We start from the raw sequence: 13752 nt of genomic DNA, 5'->3' as shown, positions 1-13752 counted from the left end.
CAGATATGAAAATATAGCGATAATGCTTCATTCAAACATACAATGCACTGCAGCATGCAAAATAGTAGAATAATTACACCAAAAATAGATTGATTCGTCCGCGCTTCTTTACCATCACAAAATACATTAAATCTTACTTTAGACGCACGACGGAAGTTTGAAGATTTCCAGCGACCCGCAGGTAACGTGATTAAACCGAAGCCCTCGGAAGGACGAAGAAGGGAGCGATGACCACAACCGAAGACAGCCGTTCAAAAGACTCTTATACTCTTATTATAAGAGTATAAGAGTCTTAAGATAAGAGTATAAGATAAAAGACTCTTATACAAGTTACCTGGCAGGCGCATCAGGCAAGCAGGGAAGGGAAGAACAAAGACAACTTGAACAACACTGCGACGGTAACTCACACGCAGGTGTTAAATGCTCTGTCAGGGCTGCTGAAAACTGTATAACATAGTACAGAGAACATGAATCGTACTGAAACGGAAAAATTTCCTCTTCCATACGTTGACCAAGATATTAACAGGTTTTTCTAGAGCACCTTTGTCGACAAGTTCCCCAACCGAGCAGGCAAAGTGATACAAGGCCCAGATTTTAAGATTCATTATAAGACAGTAATTGCCGAAGTTCCACAAGTTTAAACACATTTCAAGTTGAATTACTGAAAACGCGTCTTAACAAAAAGTTGCACAATAAATTTTGAGTCATAGATACTGAGTTTGGTCATAAATAACAAAATAAATTAATTCAGGTTCTCTTGGTAATAAATAAATAAGACTGTAAATTAAGAACAAAACACGCCGTGCGACGCGCGTGTCCTCTCAAGTCGTTTCTGAGATAAAATTTTAGAAAAATGATATGGATCAAAAATTGCGAAGTGGAACAGAAACATTAACAATACATATCACGCAGAAGTCAGTTGGAATGAAGTGTTATTCACAATAAGCTAAAACTATACATTACCAGGTAATGTCATCCATTTTAACACTAGTCTCGAATCTCGGTGAAAACTCCAAGATTAGTTAAGAAAAATAGTCTTTATTATTACGACCTGAACTCAACTGGCCTGTGAGGAACACAACTCTGCTGAGAACTTTGCAAAGTATGCAAGAATTTGCTTCGAGGAACGAAGGAATCACATATGACCTTGTACTTATCGAATGTAAAATATACCTGTCATCAAAATAATAAACACCTTGTAACATAATAAATATATAAACACCTTGGACACCACACTTGAGGACAGATCATGTAATGACGGCATGACATAAATTGAACAGAGGGACAAAACGAGGTGTTTGGAGTCCCAGAAGACGGCCCAGGTTCACCCAGTAGAAAGTGCCTTCATTACTTTAACATTCAATTAAAGTATTTAAGAGCTTCGAATCAGTGGAGTTCCGGCATAGGGCACTGATATAATCTATTAACGTCAAACACAGAATGTGGAGAGACTATCTATCATGGAATTAAGATAGCAGCGTACAGTTGATTTGAAAATTCGTTAGAGAACAAACGTGAAGTATACAATAGAATACTGTATAATTCAAATTTATACTACCTATAAAATTTTATGCCTTATAGGGCTCGTATTAAAACCATTCAGTGCCAAATTATGCACAGTAAACTTGAACTAAAATTACAGATGCGAGCTCCGTGGCAGCTCGTGCAATGTGCATTTCACGCTTCCTGTGCTTCCCGCCTATACTTTCAAAAAAAGTTAAGAGATCGTAAGTTCATCAGCCAATCATTGACGGCCTTTCAAGCAAAATCCACCAATCATAGACATGAAAATAGAGCGTAAATACTTACGCTCACTTAGCGAATTTTGAAAGTATGGCCCCCGAAGAATAAAAGTCGTGCAATGATTAGTGACATCGTATGTCAAATTCTTCTATGTTACAGCCATATCTCTTTTTTCCAGCCATATGTTAGGCGCAATAATGGAGATGAATTCCTTTCATACAGGTCTCAGGAAACGCAAACAAATCACCAAATGAATAAAAAACATTTTTCGAGCATAATATATGGTTTCATGATTCATGTTGACGTTCACTAAATTCCAGAATAATGAGAAAGCATTGATCAGCTTGATTAAGCTTGCAGGGGCCATACTTTCAAAACTCGCTAAGTGAACGTAAGTACTTACGCTCTACTTTATTGTCAATGATTGGTGGATTTTGCTTGAAAGGCCGTCCATGATTGGCTGATGAACGTACGATCTCTTAACTTTTTTTGAAAGTATGGGCCCTGATCCAGAAAAGGAATGCGTGTCACGAAGACCTAGACACTTAAGCAGGCATAAGCCTCGCACTTCATCAGTCATTGTCGTGATGGTTATCACTTATCAGCAGCAGAATAGCGCGAACCCAAGCAATGATCAAATAAAATGGTTAATAATGGTCAATACGACTTCGTTGAACCACGAACATGAGTACAAATTCTAGGTTATCTGATGTATCTGTATCAGAAAAATATAATTAAAACTGAATGTTCTTAGTGGTATACCTATAAATGATAAACAATAAATTATACATCGCGAGAGGTAAAAATGAGATCTGGCTTGGGTTTGAAGGGATATTGAGAAAAAATGCTCTTCTCACGTGACAATTGCCTCCCGTCACTAGAATTGCAACCCACCAAAGCGCACCAGTTGAGAGCGTGCACCCATAAATTGTATAGTACAAATTTTCCCACATCAGAAATAGCATAATTTTAATTTCTGCAAGGCAATTCAGCATATATATGCCATCAAAACGACATGATTAGTTATCGTTGAAAGTTTCACGGTACAAAAAACTTAGACAGAATGCTACAATTCCCCTGACAGAACTGGCATTATACGTTGCGCAAGACAAAGTTAGTCTTGAGGATGCAGTCGTAGCTCTTAAGCTGAGCCCTGAGCTTCTTCTCAAACAGATCCCTGACTCTGTTGAACTCCATGATGTCCCTGGGCTTCTCATTCCTCCACAACGAGTCGAACTCGAAGAAGATGTAGCAGTAAACTTGGTGGAAGTGTCGCAGTGACGGCAGCTGCACGCCGGCGGTACCTGAGCACAATGTTGTTAGTAGCTATGATAATAAAGATATGATAATAAAGATATAAAGATATGATAAATATTTGTCAAAGATGCAATTGAATAAACTTTTTCAGGATAAACTATTTCTATGAGCTCCAGTTTGAATTGAATTCGTCGCTGTGGGAAAGGCATACGAAGATCAGCAAAATCTTGAAAGCCTGTATCGACTAGCACGTATTCAGCAGGTTTAATTAGCATTACTTTAATTAACACAAACGTCTAAAACATTAAATTTAATTCACTGTTGCTCGAGCAACACTACAATATTCGTTCGTGACACAAGACCTGCTATGGCAATGATTGATTCAATTCGACAGTTTGATAATCAACTCTAATAAGACTATAGATCAAGCCCAGTGACATTACATACAAAATTATCATCTAAGTAAAAGTATTCCAAATTACATTTTTACAACCCTCTTGAAAAAACATGTTTTATGCGCCGCTGTTTAAAACTTGACACATATTGCCAGTTATTGTTACAGCTGATGGCATGTCAAAGAGTACCTGATGTGGAGGAATCATGGTTAATACCCCTCTTTTTTGTGCCCCTGTTTAAAACTTGACACATTTTGCCAGTTACTGTTACAGCTGATGGCATGTCAAAGAGTTACCTGATGTAGAGGAGGCATGGTTAATACCCCTATTTTATGCGCCCCCTGTTTAAAACTTGACACATATTGCCAGTTATTGTTACAGCTGATGGCATGTCAGAGAGCTACCTGATGTGGAGGAAGCATGGTTAATACCCCTGTTTCATGCCCCCCTGTTTAAAACTTGACACATATTGCCAGTTATTGTTACAGCTGATGGCATGTCAGAGAGTTACCTGATGTGGAGGAAGCATGGTTAATACCCCTGTTTTATGTGCCCCTGTTTAAAACTTGACACATATTGCCAGTTATTGCTACAGCTGATGGCATGTCAAAGAGTTACCTGATGTAGAGGAGGCAGAGAGGGCGGCCTCCTTCATCTCCTTGACGGCGACGTTGTAGAAGTGATGCTTCAGTGCGCCGTCCTTGAGCAGCGTCAGCGCCAGGTGCGTCAGGTTGATGCCCACGATGCCAAATGAATATCTTCAAATGAACAATACATCAGAGAGAAAAATCTAATTTTATCTTTTGCAGGGAAAATAAATGATGAACTTTAAAATAAGCCAACTATTGTCTTTGAGAAATCTTTCGGTACAGGCTGAGCCGCTGAGGACAAGGCTAAGTCAAAGAAAACTTATGTTATTGTAACCTGAAAATCAAGATCAGTTACTTAGTACATGGCATTGCATGGTGTAATTTAGCATTTTGATTGATTATCGTTGATACGATATTTAACACTGCATGGGCGAAGGATCTCTCACAGTTGGCGTCCCATCCAAGTTGGACTGAGAGTAAAATTTTCTGACCCTACACGTAAAAAATATAACTCAGTACTCACAGCAGTGAGTGACAAAGAGCGCATTTTCTCATCGACGAAAACTTGAGGTCACGGACGGACGGACAGACGGACGGACAGACAGACGGACATGGCGAGCACAATAGTGCATTTTTTCCATAAATGAGAAAATGCGCTAAAAAGTTATATACAACACTGACTTACCCAAGCGGTCAGCAACATAAACCCAATAAACCCAATATAGATTGTTAAGTCTTATCTCTCTTTTGATGTTACAATGTGCTGGACTAGAATATTGCACAAAGAGCTATCTTTTGACATCCATAGCCAATAGTAACTGCTGCACATATTATTGTACAAATCTATGTGGCTAAACAACTGTCTCACACATTGATGGATGAATGTCCCAACATCACAAATAGGAATCCCGAAGTTCTAACACTAGTTTATGCCTTAGTTGTGAACAAGACTTCTCAGCCAACCAGTAATCCTCATTGGTTGTGTGCCGCCGTCCTGGTGTATCAAGAAGTTCTATCTCCATCAGCTAGTGTCGTTTGAAAGTTATTTAACTGGCAAGTTCTTCATGAAGATCAGAATTTATTCAAGAATTGAATGAGATCAAAAGCTAAAGGCTCACCCGTAGCGAGGATGGCAAGATCGCGAGAGCACGTGCCTTGCTGCCGACTCATGAGTCACGGCAAAATACCTGCAGAAATATTAAACATAGACAAACATAGACTAAACATAGACTAAAATAGACTAAAATAAGACTAACCTGTCATTTTTAAAGCTTCACTTTTGATTGATTAACCAATTATTTTGATGTGATTGAGTGATGTTAATAAGATGCAGGAGAATCAGATCGAGAATTTAAAAGGCAAAACTTTTCTTTTTTGCAGAACAGAAGAGACAAACTGAGAACAAAATAGATCACAAATTCCAGATTAATGCCAAAGAGAGAATCAGATTCCCAGAAAACCATGTCATTTTATACAAGCACTGGTAAACTAACAAATTGCTGGTTGATGCAGTACCCATGAAAACCTAAATAAATAACTCAACATAAATTCACTTCAATCATTTGATATTAAGGAATATTTGTATAAATATGAATCCATTGCCTCCGTTCAACTAATATATAAATGAAAATAGATCAAAAGTGCTGAGACTTACAATAAATTTTCAAGGAACATAAATTCACTTCAATCATTTGATATCAAGGAATATTTATATAAATATGAATCCACTGCCTCCGTTCAATTAATATATAAATAAATATAGATCAAAAGTGCCGAAACTTACAATAAATTTTCAAGGGCAAGCAGCCCCATGCCTCTGAAGTCTGTGCAAGGATCTTCTCCTTGGAAGCCAATTTCCTGCCACTGTTTGCTCACAAGTTTCTGCAGTGAAAAAATAACTGTTAATTTCTTTGTTGTCAAAAGATCTTTCATTCTATAGTTACTATAGTTACTGACAACTCATTTTTTAAAAAAATATAACTGAGTACTCACTGCAGTGAGTGACAGAGGGCACATTTTCTCGTCAATGAAAACTTGAGGTCACGGACGGACAGACGGGCATGGCGAGCACAATAGTGCATTTTTCCATAAATGAGAAAATGCGCTAAAAAGGGAATTGTAGAATAAATTTTAGCAATTACAACTCATTTCTAAAAAAAAGTGAATCATAGAATAAATTTTAGCAATTTATACGTGGGAGAAACGCCTTTGAGGCATGCAATTGGACATGATAAGAGTAGGTGACGATAATGAATGGAAACTGTAGTATATAAAGAGTCACTTGATATACAAGTTTAAGATATTGTACACTAAATGAAACATGAACACTATTTTACACTGTTTCATCAAATTAAAATTCCATTGCACAATAAATGCATATCCAGAAACAAAAATGAATTTTTCTAAAAATTAGCTGTTGAAAAATTACAAACTTGAAACGTAGCTTAACCCTCTAGCACCCAAATTTCTCACATGTACAAAAAAAAAATTATATGTAATTTTTTGAGGGATCTATTCCTAATTGCACTGAAGAATTATTCAAGGTTTTTCAAATTCATTCATTTTAAAAATTTGAAAGATGACATACATGTCCACATGGTCGTAGCACAAAACTGAAACTAGTCTAGACAATTGGACAAATGAGCTTCATGCATGAACAAAATAAGTTACACTTCTAATGAAAAAGCTGCTAGCATGTACCGGTAGTATAATTATACTTGAATGAATATAATATGCTGATGTGCTACAATGAAGATATCACTCGTCTGAAACATATTATTTGAGTTCATTCAATAAAATCTGACATGCTAATAATCAACAGTAGGTCATGTAAAAGTCACCACCTGCATGTCATGTAGAACTACATGCATGCCCAAGCATGCACAGTAGGACTGCTCTGCACAACCTCCCTTGCAAGGTAGCACTATTGTGCACGGCCCTCCCTGCCGTGTAGGACTGTAGAGCATGACCTTGCATGCAATGTATGACTGTTACATACAGCCTTGTCCAGTGTATAACTATTGCACATGACCTGCAGCGCATGAATTGTGGCTTCTGACTTTCTGAATTGTGGCTTTCTGACTTAGTACACCCATATAGAAAATTTTTAGGCTCTTCTTGTTAAAAAATTCAAATTCAGAGGACTTAACCTCAACTAGTATTGGATTGTCATCAGCATCTCAAGTACTTTTATCAATTTTATGGGTAACAGTCTCAAAAAGACTGGAGAGTTATAGTCAAGGACACCATTATCATCTAATCAATTGTCTTTATGGTCACTGAGAGAGTAAGTACAGCAATATGTCGCTCTACCTTGTTTGCTTACATGGATTCATCTTGGGTAAAAAAATTTAATTGGAATCCACTAAACAAATCACAAAATACATCAATATGTACAGCTGACACTCACCCGCTAACATAACAATCAATTATTAACTCGTTTCAGAAGCCTGGTTAGGTTCACACAGTTTAGTTAGTCATTAGGTATTCCACCAAAGCATTTCAATATGCAACTAAAATTATGAAGTAAACCTGAGACTTTATGTATTTAAATTTTGGAGCTAAGTCATATCACTAGAGGAAGAACTACACTGAATTGCCAAGTATCAAACAGAAAAATTCTGTTTGCCAGCTGTACAGCAGTGTCACAGAACATGTATAACTGGACATGTGTGGTGTATTTCAAAAATAGGGTTTGTGAGCTCAACTTTACATATCTGGCTTGCTTAAAAAATATGATACAAGAATAACACAAACTACCAATATGCATCAATAAACAATCAAACTAACTCCTAAAGCATGCCTAAACAAGAACATAATTTTTTCATTGCAATACCATAGTGACAAAAAAAAAAGTTTTGCATGGCAGATGAAAACAGCTCTTCATCCCAGTTGAGCACAGCCTGTACTGATGTGCAAGACACAATTCCTTTGTTTGTTGCTGCTGAGCCAATCTCGGACATGTTCTGAACATGACTGACACCACTGAAGCTCCGCCATATTTATAGAAAGCATTTAATATGAAATTTTTGAAAGGCAACATATATGTACAGCAGGACACTAAAGGGTTCATAAAAACTAACAACAATTACCTGGAGATGTGAATCAGGTTTGAGAGCTTGCCACAGAGTTTGCAGTTTGTCAGTGACTTGTTGAGCGTTGGCAGGGAGCTGAGCAGCCGTTGAACAACCAATATTACAGAGGGACTCAACCTCACTGATGAGCTGCCTATAGCCCCAGATGCTGCCTATGCATGACAACAACTGGCCTGAAAACCTGCACAAGCAGAGATGCTCTGGACTTCTTATGCTTCTGATATTGAGCAACAAAGAGTATATATAAATGAAATATTGTAGCAGCTATAGCAAAATATTTGAGAGTTAATATAAAACTTAGAATTGGTATCATCAGCCATACTGACATTCATGAATGTATTTGTTAACATTCCACAGTCATGGAATGTGCAAATTGCTGATCATAATAATATGGTAAACATTGATTTTGATTGCATTAATCTGAATCAGGAGGCCAATGTTTTAGTAATCACTCATGAAATAATACTTGGGATGAAGTTTGGTGTTGATATCCTTGACTCTGACAACGGCATAAACTGCGTAATGAATCACGTCAGGACGAATCTGCTGTTCTTCAGCTTTTGATGAAAGATATGCACAGCATTTCTGAATTTCAGCATGACGTGAATGCTCCAGGCTGAATTCTGAAAAAAAACAAGCAAAAAAGCGATCAATATAAATTGATGTTATATTAACTTTAAAAATGATTTCATCTTATTGTAATGTATCTATATATAATGTGTTAAACAGTAAGTTCAATTTAGCCAGTGAGTCAGAAATACATAGTGAAGAAATCAGTTTTTAGCATGTATGCAAATGAGTATGAACTATAAACCAGAGAATAAAGTCAATTTTGCTTAGTATCTTAATCTCAATCGAGCATGAGAACTACTTCTATTGATTTTGTAATATTTAACACTTCTAAGTTCAATTTAGACAATTTTATTTGATACTACATAATGACTGTGAAAGATGCATACCTATGCATATAAATTTGGATAAACTAAAATGAAGTTCAGGATACAAAGGTTGGTGCACACTACAGTTTCGGGCCAAAACTTTATTGGTAGTAAAGTTTCACAGAAAAATATAAATCTAAATCTCAGTTTATTATGATTTTATTTTCTGATTTCCTGGCAATGGGACAAAAATAATAATGCTTTAAGTTTTTTCAGCTATTATCATGATGCAAATAAATTAATTCAAGATGAAAATACAAAATAATGAAATAAACATTTATGTTGAAGATCGTCTCGCTCAAGATGACCTGAAATATGCAAACAAATGACACAATGATCTACCTGGTTATATGCATGAGAGTTGAGCACTAAAATAAAGAAACAATGCTAGCTTAATCTAAAACCTTTAATTAATAAAGTTGAAAAAAGTGGCAAGGATTTGTTCGAAGTTTTTTTTGTGTTAAATAATGTTCATCAAAGTTTTAAACTTTATGAGAAATCAATCCAGAAAACTAAAACACATTAAATTTAGACTCCAATTAAGGCTCAATTGCGCATTACCATTTACCACAGCAACTGAAAATGAATTTCATTCAATTTTTGACATATTTTTCCAAATTAGGGCAAGCGGATTCAGGTTTTTATGGCATTCTAAAACACTACATTTATTGATTCATGTCCCAGGCTGCAGTTACTCATGAGTAACTTCAAACTTGCTCTCGCGCTCCTCGTACTCAACGTTCTCGTTGAGCTCCTTGAAATCCTAATGCAACTGTGGTTTAATTTTTGTAGCTTTTTGTTTTAGCATATAAAAAATAATTTTTCTTAGAAATAATTTTATTATGCTCAGAAACATATGTAAATTTTCTTATCCTTAACTTATAGCTACTAAATACCTTTTTTCTCAACTCTTCCTTACCAACTTTGGTAGATCTTTCAGCTCCAGGTAGGGTAGCATAGCAAATTCTTTGAATCTCGCATAGCTGCGTGGATTTCCTCAGCACCCATTTTACCAGGGGACGCATCCAAAGCCAAATAGTAAACCATAAATGACCAAATAATGTTTTCAGCTTTTTTGTTAACATGTTTACCCCTTGGGTTTGACAGCAATTTACCTGCACTCACAATGGCAGACACAACAGCAAATATTGACTTCAACAAGTTGCAAAAAATCTAACAAGTAGAAATGTTCATGTCAGTGCTGGCAAATCCACAACTTTTGTATCAGAATTTTGAAAATATTTTCATACTTTATGACTTTATTCTCAAGCAATTTCAAATTCAACTGATTTGATTTTGAACAGTGTATCCAAGTTACCACATTTCAGTTGTAGGTAGTTGGAATTGGGTGAGTGCTGACCTCAGGTCAAGACCTTTAGATCAGTCATTCACACTGCATAAAAATCTTTAACATAAAACTGAAAATTATAAGTTCATGTTGCACTTGGCTGTTGAAAAAAAGTTCAATTAATAAGTGTGCACTAAAATCCCTATAGACTCAAACATTCAGTTATACATGTCAACATCCTAAAAAACAGAAATAATGGTACTAAAACATTCAGCATGGTTAGCTTTGCCTTCCAACCCTCTCCTTTCTCAACCCACCACTCTTTAAAACCACACTCTTATCATCCACCTTCTGTCCCTCAACCTCCACACGTTCATCAAATATCTCCTTACACTCTCAAACATAGCCACAGTTGCTCCCTCAGACAGACCTACAATCTTCATCATCCCCTCCTCACTTGTTCTCTCACACCCCACTTTATTAATATCATCTCCCTCATTCCAAATCGCCTCCATTGTAGGCTCTCTGTTGCTCTCTCTCATATACCTACCCCAAACATTCCATTAATAATTGCTCCACAGTTTCCTTTTCATCACAATCATGCATAAGACATTTATCTTCCCTCCTCTTGTTCCACCAGTATGTACGTCCATTCATACCTAGCGCCCCTGCCCTTACACAAAACAGAAGGTCTCCTACTACCATCATACATGCATTTGTAATATGGCATCACTTTCATCTGATATAGCTTCAAAGTGTTCTTTCCCTCCATTCCTTGCTTCCACACCTCCATCACCTTCTACTCCCTTACTTATTTCTCTTTTACACTCTTTTTCATCCAACTCTATCCCAGCCATACATACCCTGTAAACTGTCATCACCCATTTGTCCTTTGGTCCAGCAGGCCCTTGGAGCACTCATGCTTCATGCCTACCACATTTGCATACCAAATATATATCTTTCATACCCAATGTTCATCATCTATCCATTCCAGTCTCACTTTATATCTCAAAACTGCTCTCATTCTTCTTTCCTTGAAGGTACTCCAACCCATGTCTCCTCTCAGGGCCTCTACTGCAGTCCACCTGGGGGCTCCTAGTGCCAATCTTGCCACTCTATTCTGTACAATTTCCAGTTTATCTAGCTCACCATCACTATATGCTATCACATCAAATCCATACATAATACTGGGAACTGCCTCACTCTTCCACATTCTTCCACACTTCCCTTTATACTTCATACCTTGTGCTCTCACTTTTGCTGCACTTCCAATGAGATCCAACCATTGATTTGCCTTACTGAAACTTAAAACCTTTGTTTTCTCACATCCCTCCTGGTCCGCACACATAACTAAGTACCTAGACTCATTCGACCCAACAATCTCATTCCCTCCAAACAGCCACACTCTGCCAATATCATCAGCTGATCCATTCACAACAAATACTTGGCTTTTCTATGCATAGAAACACACATTGAAGTCACCCCCATACTCAGTCACACAGTCCAGCATACTTTGTAGTTCTATGCTATTTTCTCTCATAATCACAGCATCATCAGCATACAGAAGAATTTTTAACCTCTTTCTGCCCACATCCACACCATCATCCATTCTCCTCACTAGGGTGCTGTTATGGAACTCTAAGTACAACGTGTACGGTAATCAGCCACATTGTGGGCCTGAGGCGTTTGTTGCAAAGGGTGAGGAAAACAAGAAATCAGTGAAGGTCTCCATCTCCCCTAAAACCATCCTAATCCTTTTTTTGTTCAACATTTTCCCTGTATTTATCTAATAATTTATTCAAGTCAACACAACAAGAAGAACAATGTATGTATATACAGTGGCAGGAAAATGAGAAGAAACCAGCGCAAAACCGAGGCACAGGGGGTCTAGGTACTCAGTCTCAAGAAATTGTATGTACCAGTCTGCCTGTTTTTAACCAATCTGAAAATCAAACATAAAATTAACATGATAAACCTAAGGAGTGCACTAAATCCAACCATAAAATGTCAAGCACAACACCTTTAGCATGATTAAGTTAATGAATCATTTTAGGCAGGATGCATTCTACTTATAATGTCAACACTGAAATTTATACTCTTGCTTTAATTTTATACTTTGACTTCACATGTATATATGCATTTCAGGAGAGGGGGGTTTGCAGGACCCCAGTAGGAAAATCCTGCTTCCTTGCAGGATCATTGTAAGGGGCTTCCCACAACAGTGCCAACTAAAATAATGGTAATAAAGTAATTTAATGGTAAAATAAATTTTACCAATATGGTGTGCAGCACAGGCCTCCACAAGACCGCAGGTGAGGTTCCGGTAGATTTACCAGTTTTTCAAGTTTAAATCTCCGGTAGATTTACCAGTTTTTGTGGCGTACCGTAGCTGCCTAATCGCGGGTCCGAGGACGGTAAGGATAAAAAAAGACGATCTTCGTTTCTTTCTTTACAGGCCATGGCAACAGGCCATGGGCCTATGTCTTCAACACCGACACTTCTATTCTATTCTATTCTACAATGCTTTGCTTCTATCTTGCTCATAATTTGTATTACAGGTACAAATGAAATAACAGCATATTCCATGTTTCATGTGAGAGTACAGTATATCAGTGAGATATATTGTAGAATACCAATATATTAAGATTTGACTTCAAAAAAAAAAAAAATAATAAGTGACCATAGATGCCTTTGTGCCAGTTTGAACATTTATTAAGAATTAACTGATCCCATCTTTGATTCACACAGGCAACTAAAGATAGCTGCACAATGTATTGTAGAACTCAATTTCATCTAATTATTCTACTAGTGCTATCACACACACTCGTGGCACTTGGCTGAATGGAGGCACATCTGAAAGTATCACAGGGTCCAAGGCTTCCAAGCTACCATCAAATTGGCAGGTTCTGAGCAGATTATCCTACCTACACTCACCAGACAAGAGAACTGTTCATGAAAGTGCTGCCACTAGTGGCCGCCCACTACTGCTCAAGAATAAATAAATTTTTGGGCAAAAGTAAGAATTTTGACGACACTAGACAAGTGTAGCATATCATCAACAATATAAAAGAGCAGCCCAACAAATGTCAAATGGCAGGGTCTGAAAAAAGAAGCCAGTAGACAAACAAAAAATCCACAGCTAAAAGAGAATAAATTTAGCTAAAAATTTGATGACCTCTTTGATGTAGCACAGGCTGATGTATTAAATTTAATCTAGATTCCATTGAAGACCAAATTTTCTTGCATGCACAAAGAGAGAAACAAAGATATACCATCAAATGGGGTAATAAGGGACAGGCAGGGTAAATTGGGACAGTTGTCCCACATTTTGTAGATAAGTTGTAGCAGCAAAACTAATCAAAATATTTCAAAACTAAAAATAGTGGCATAAAGTTCAACATTTCTACTATCTGTGTAGCCTAAACCCTAAAGCAATTTAAGAAACTA

At 37.1% G+C, this 13752-nt stretch overlaps 1 protein-coding gene across 1 annotated transcript; it reads right to left on the bottom strand.

Moving 5' to 3' along the window:
- Positions 1-2463: 2463 nt before the first annotated feature.
- LOC108677707 (ELMO domain-containing protein 2) lies at positions 2464-11101 on the bottom strand. The gene is made up of 7 exons (XM_018165973.2): positions 9937-11101; positions 8546-8702; positions 8077-8260; positions 5769-5866; positions 5104-5172; positions 4014-4153; positions 2464-3047 (listed from the first exon to the last, which is right to left on the bottom strand). Exons 1-7 carry the CDS (start codon positions 10100-10102, stop codon positions 2836-2838), a joined length of 1026 nt encoding a protein of 341 aa, XP_018021462.1. The 5' UTR covers positions 10103-11101; the 3' UTR covers positions 2464-2835.
- Between the last annotated feature and the right edge of the window lie 2651 nt (positions 11102-13752).

The sequence above is a fragment of the Hyalella azteca genome, unplaced genomic scaffold, assembly GCF_000764305.2.
Source record: "Hyalella azteca isolate HAZT.00-mixed unplaced genomic scaffold, Hazt_2.0.2 contig15760, whole genome shotgun sequence".
NCBI lineage: Eukaryota > Metazoa > Arthropoda > Malacostraca > Amphipoda > Hyalellidae > Hyalella > Hyalella azteca.
The sequence above is the reverse complement of the archived record's forward strand: the minus strand, read 5'-3'. Positions and strand labels throughout refer to the sequence as shown.

What these genes read in the sequence shown, in the direction of transcription:
- LOC108677707 (XM_018165973.2), bottom strand. Translation starts at nt 10,102, where the DNA reads ATGTTAACAAAAAAGCTGAAAACATTATTTGGTCATTTATGGTTTACT. An exon ending in AACACCAAACTTCATCCCAA is followed by an intron (nt 8,261 to 8,545) that starts GTATTATTTCAT and finishes CTGCTTGTGCAG; the next exon opens with GTTTTCAGGCCAGTTGTTGT. An exon ending in CTTGCCCTTGAAAATTTATT is followed by an intron (nt 5,173 to 5,768) that starts GTAAGTTTCGGC and finishes ATATTTCTGCAG; the next exon opens with GTATTTTGCCGTGACTCATG.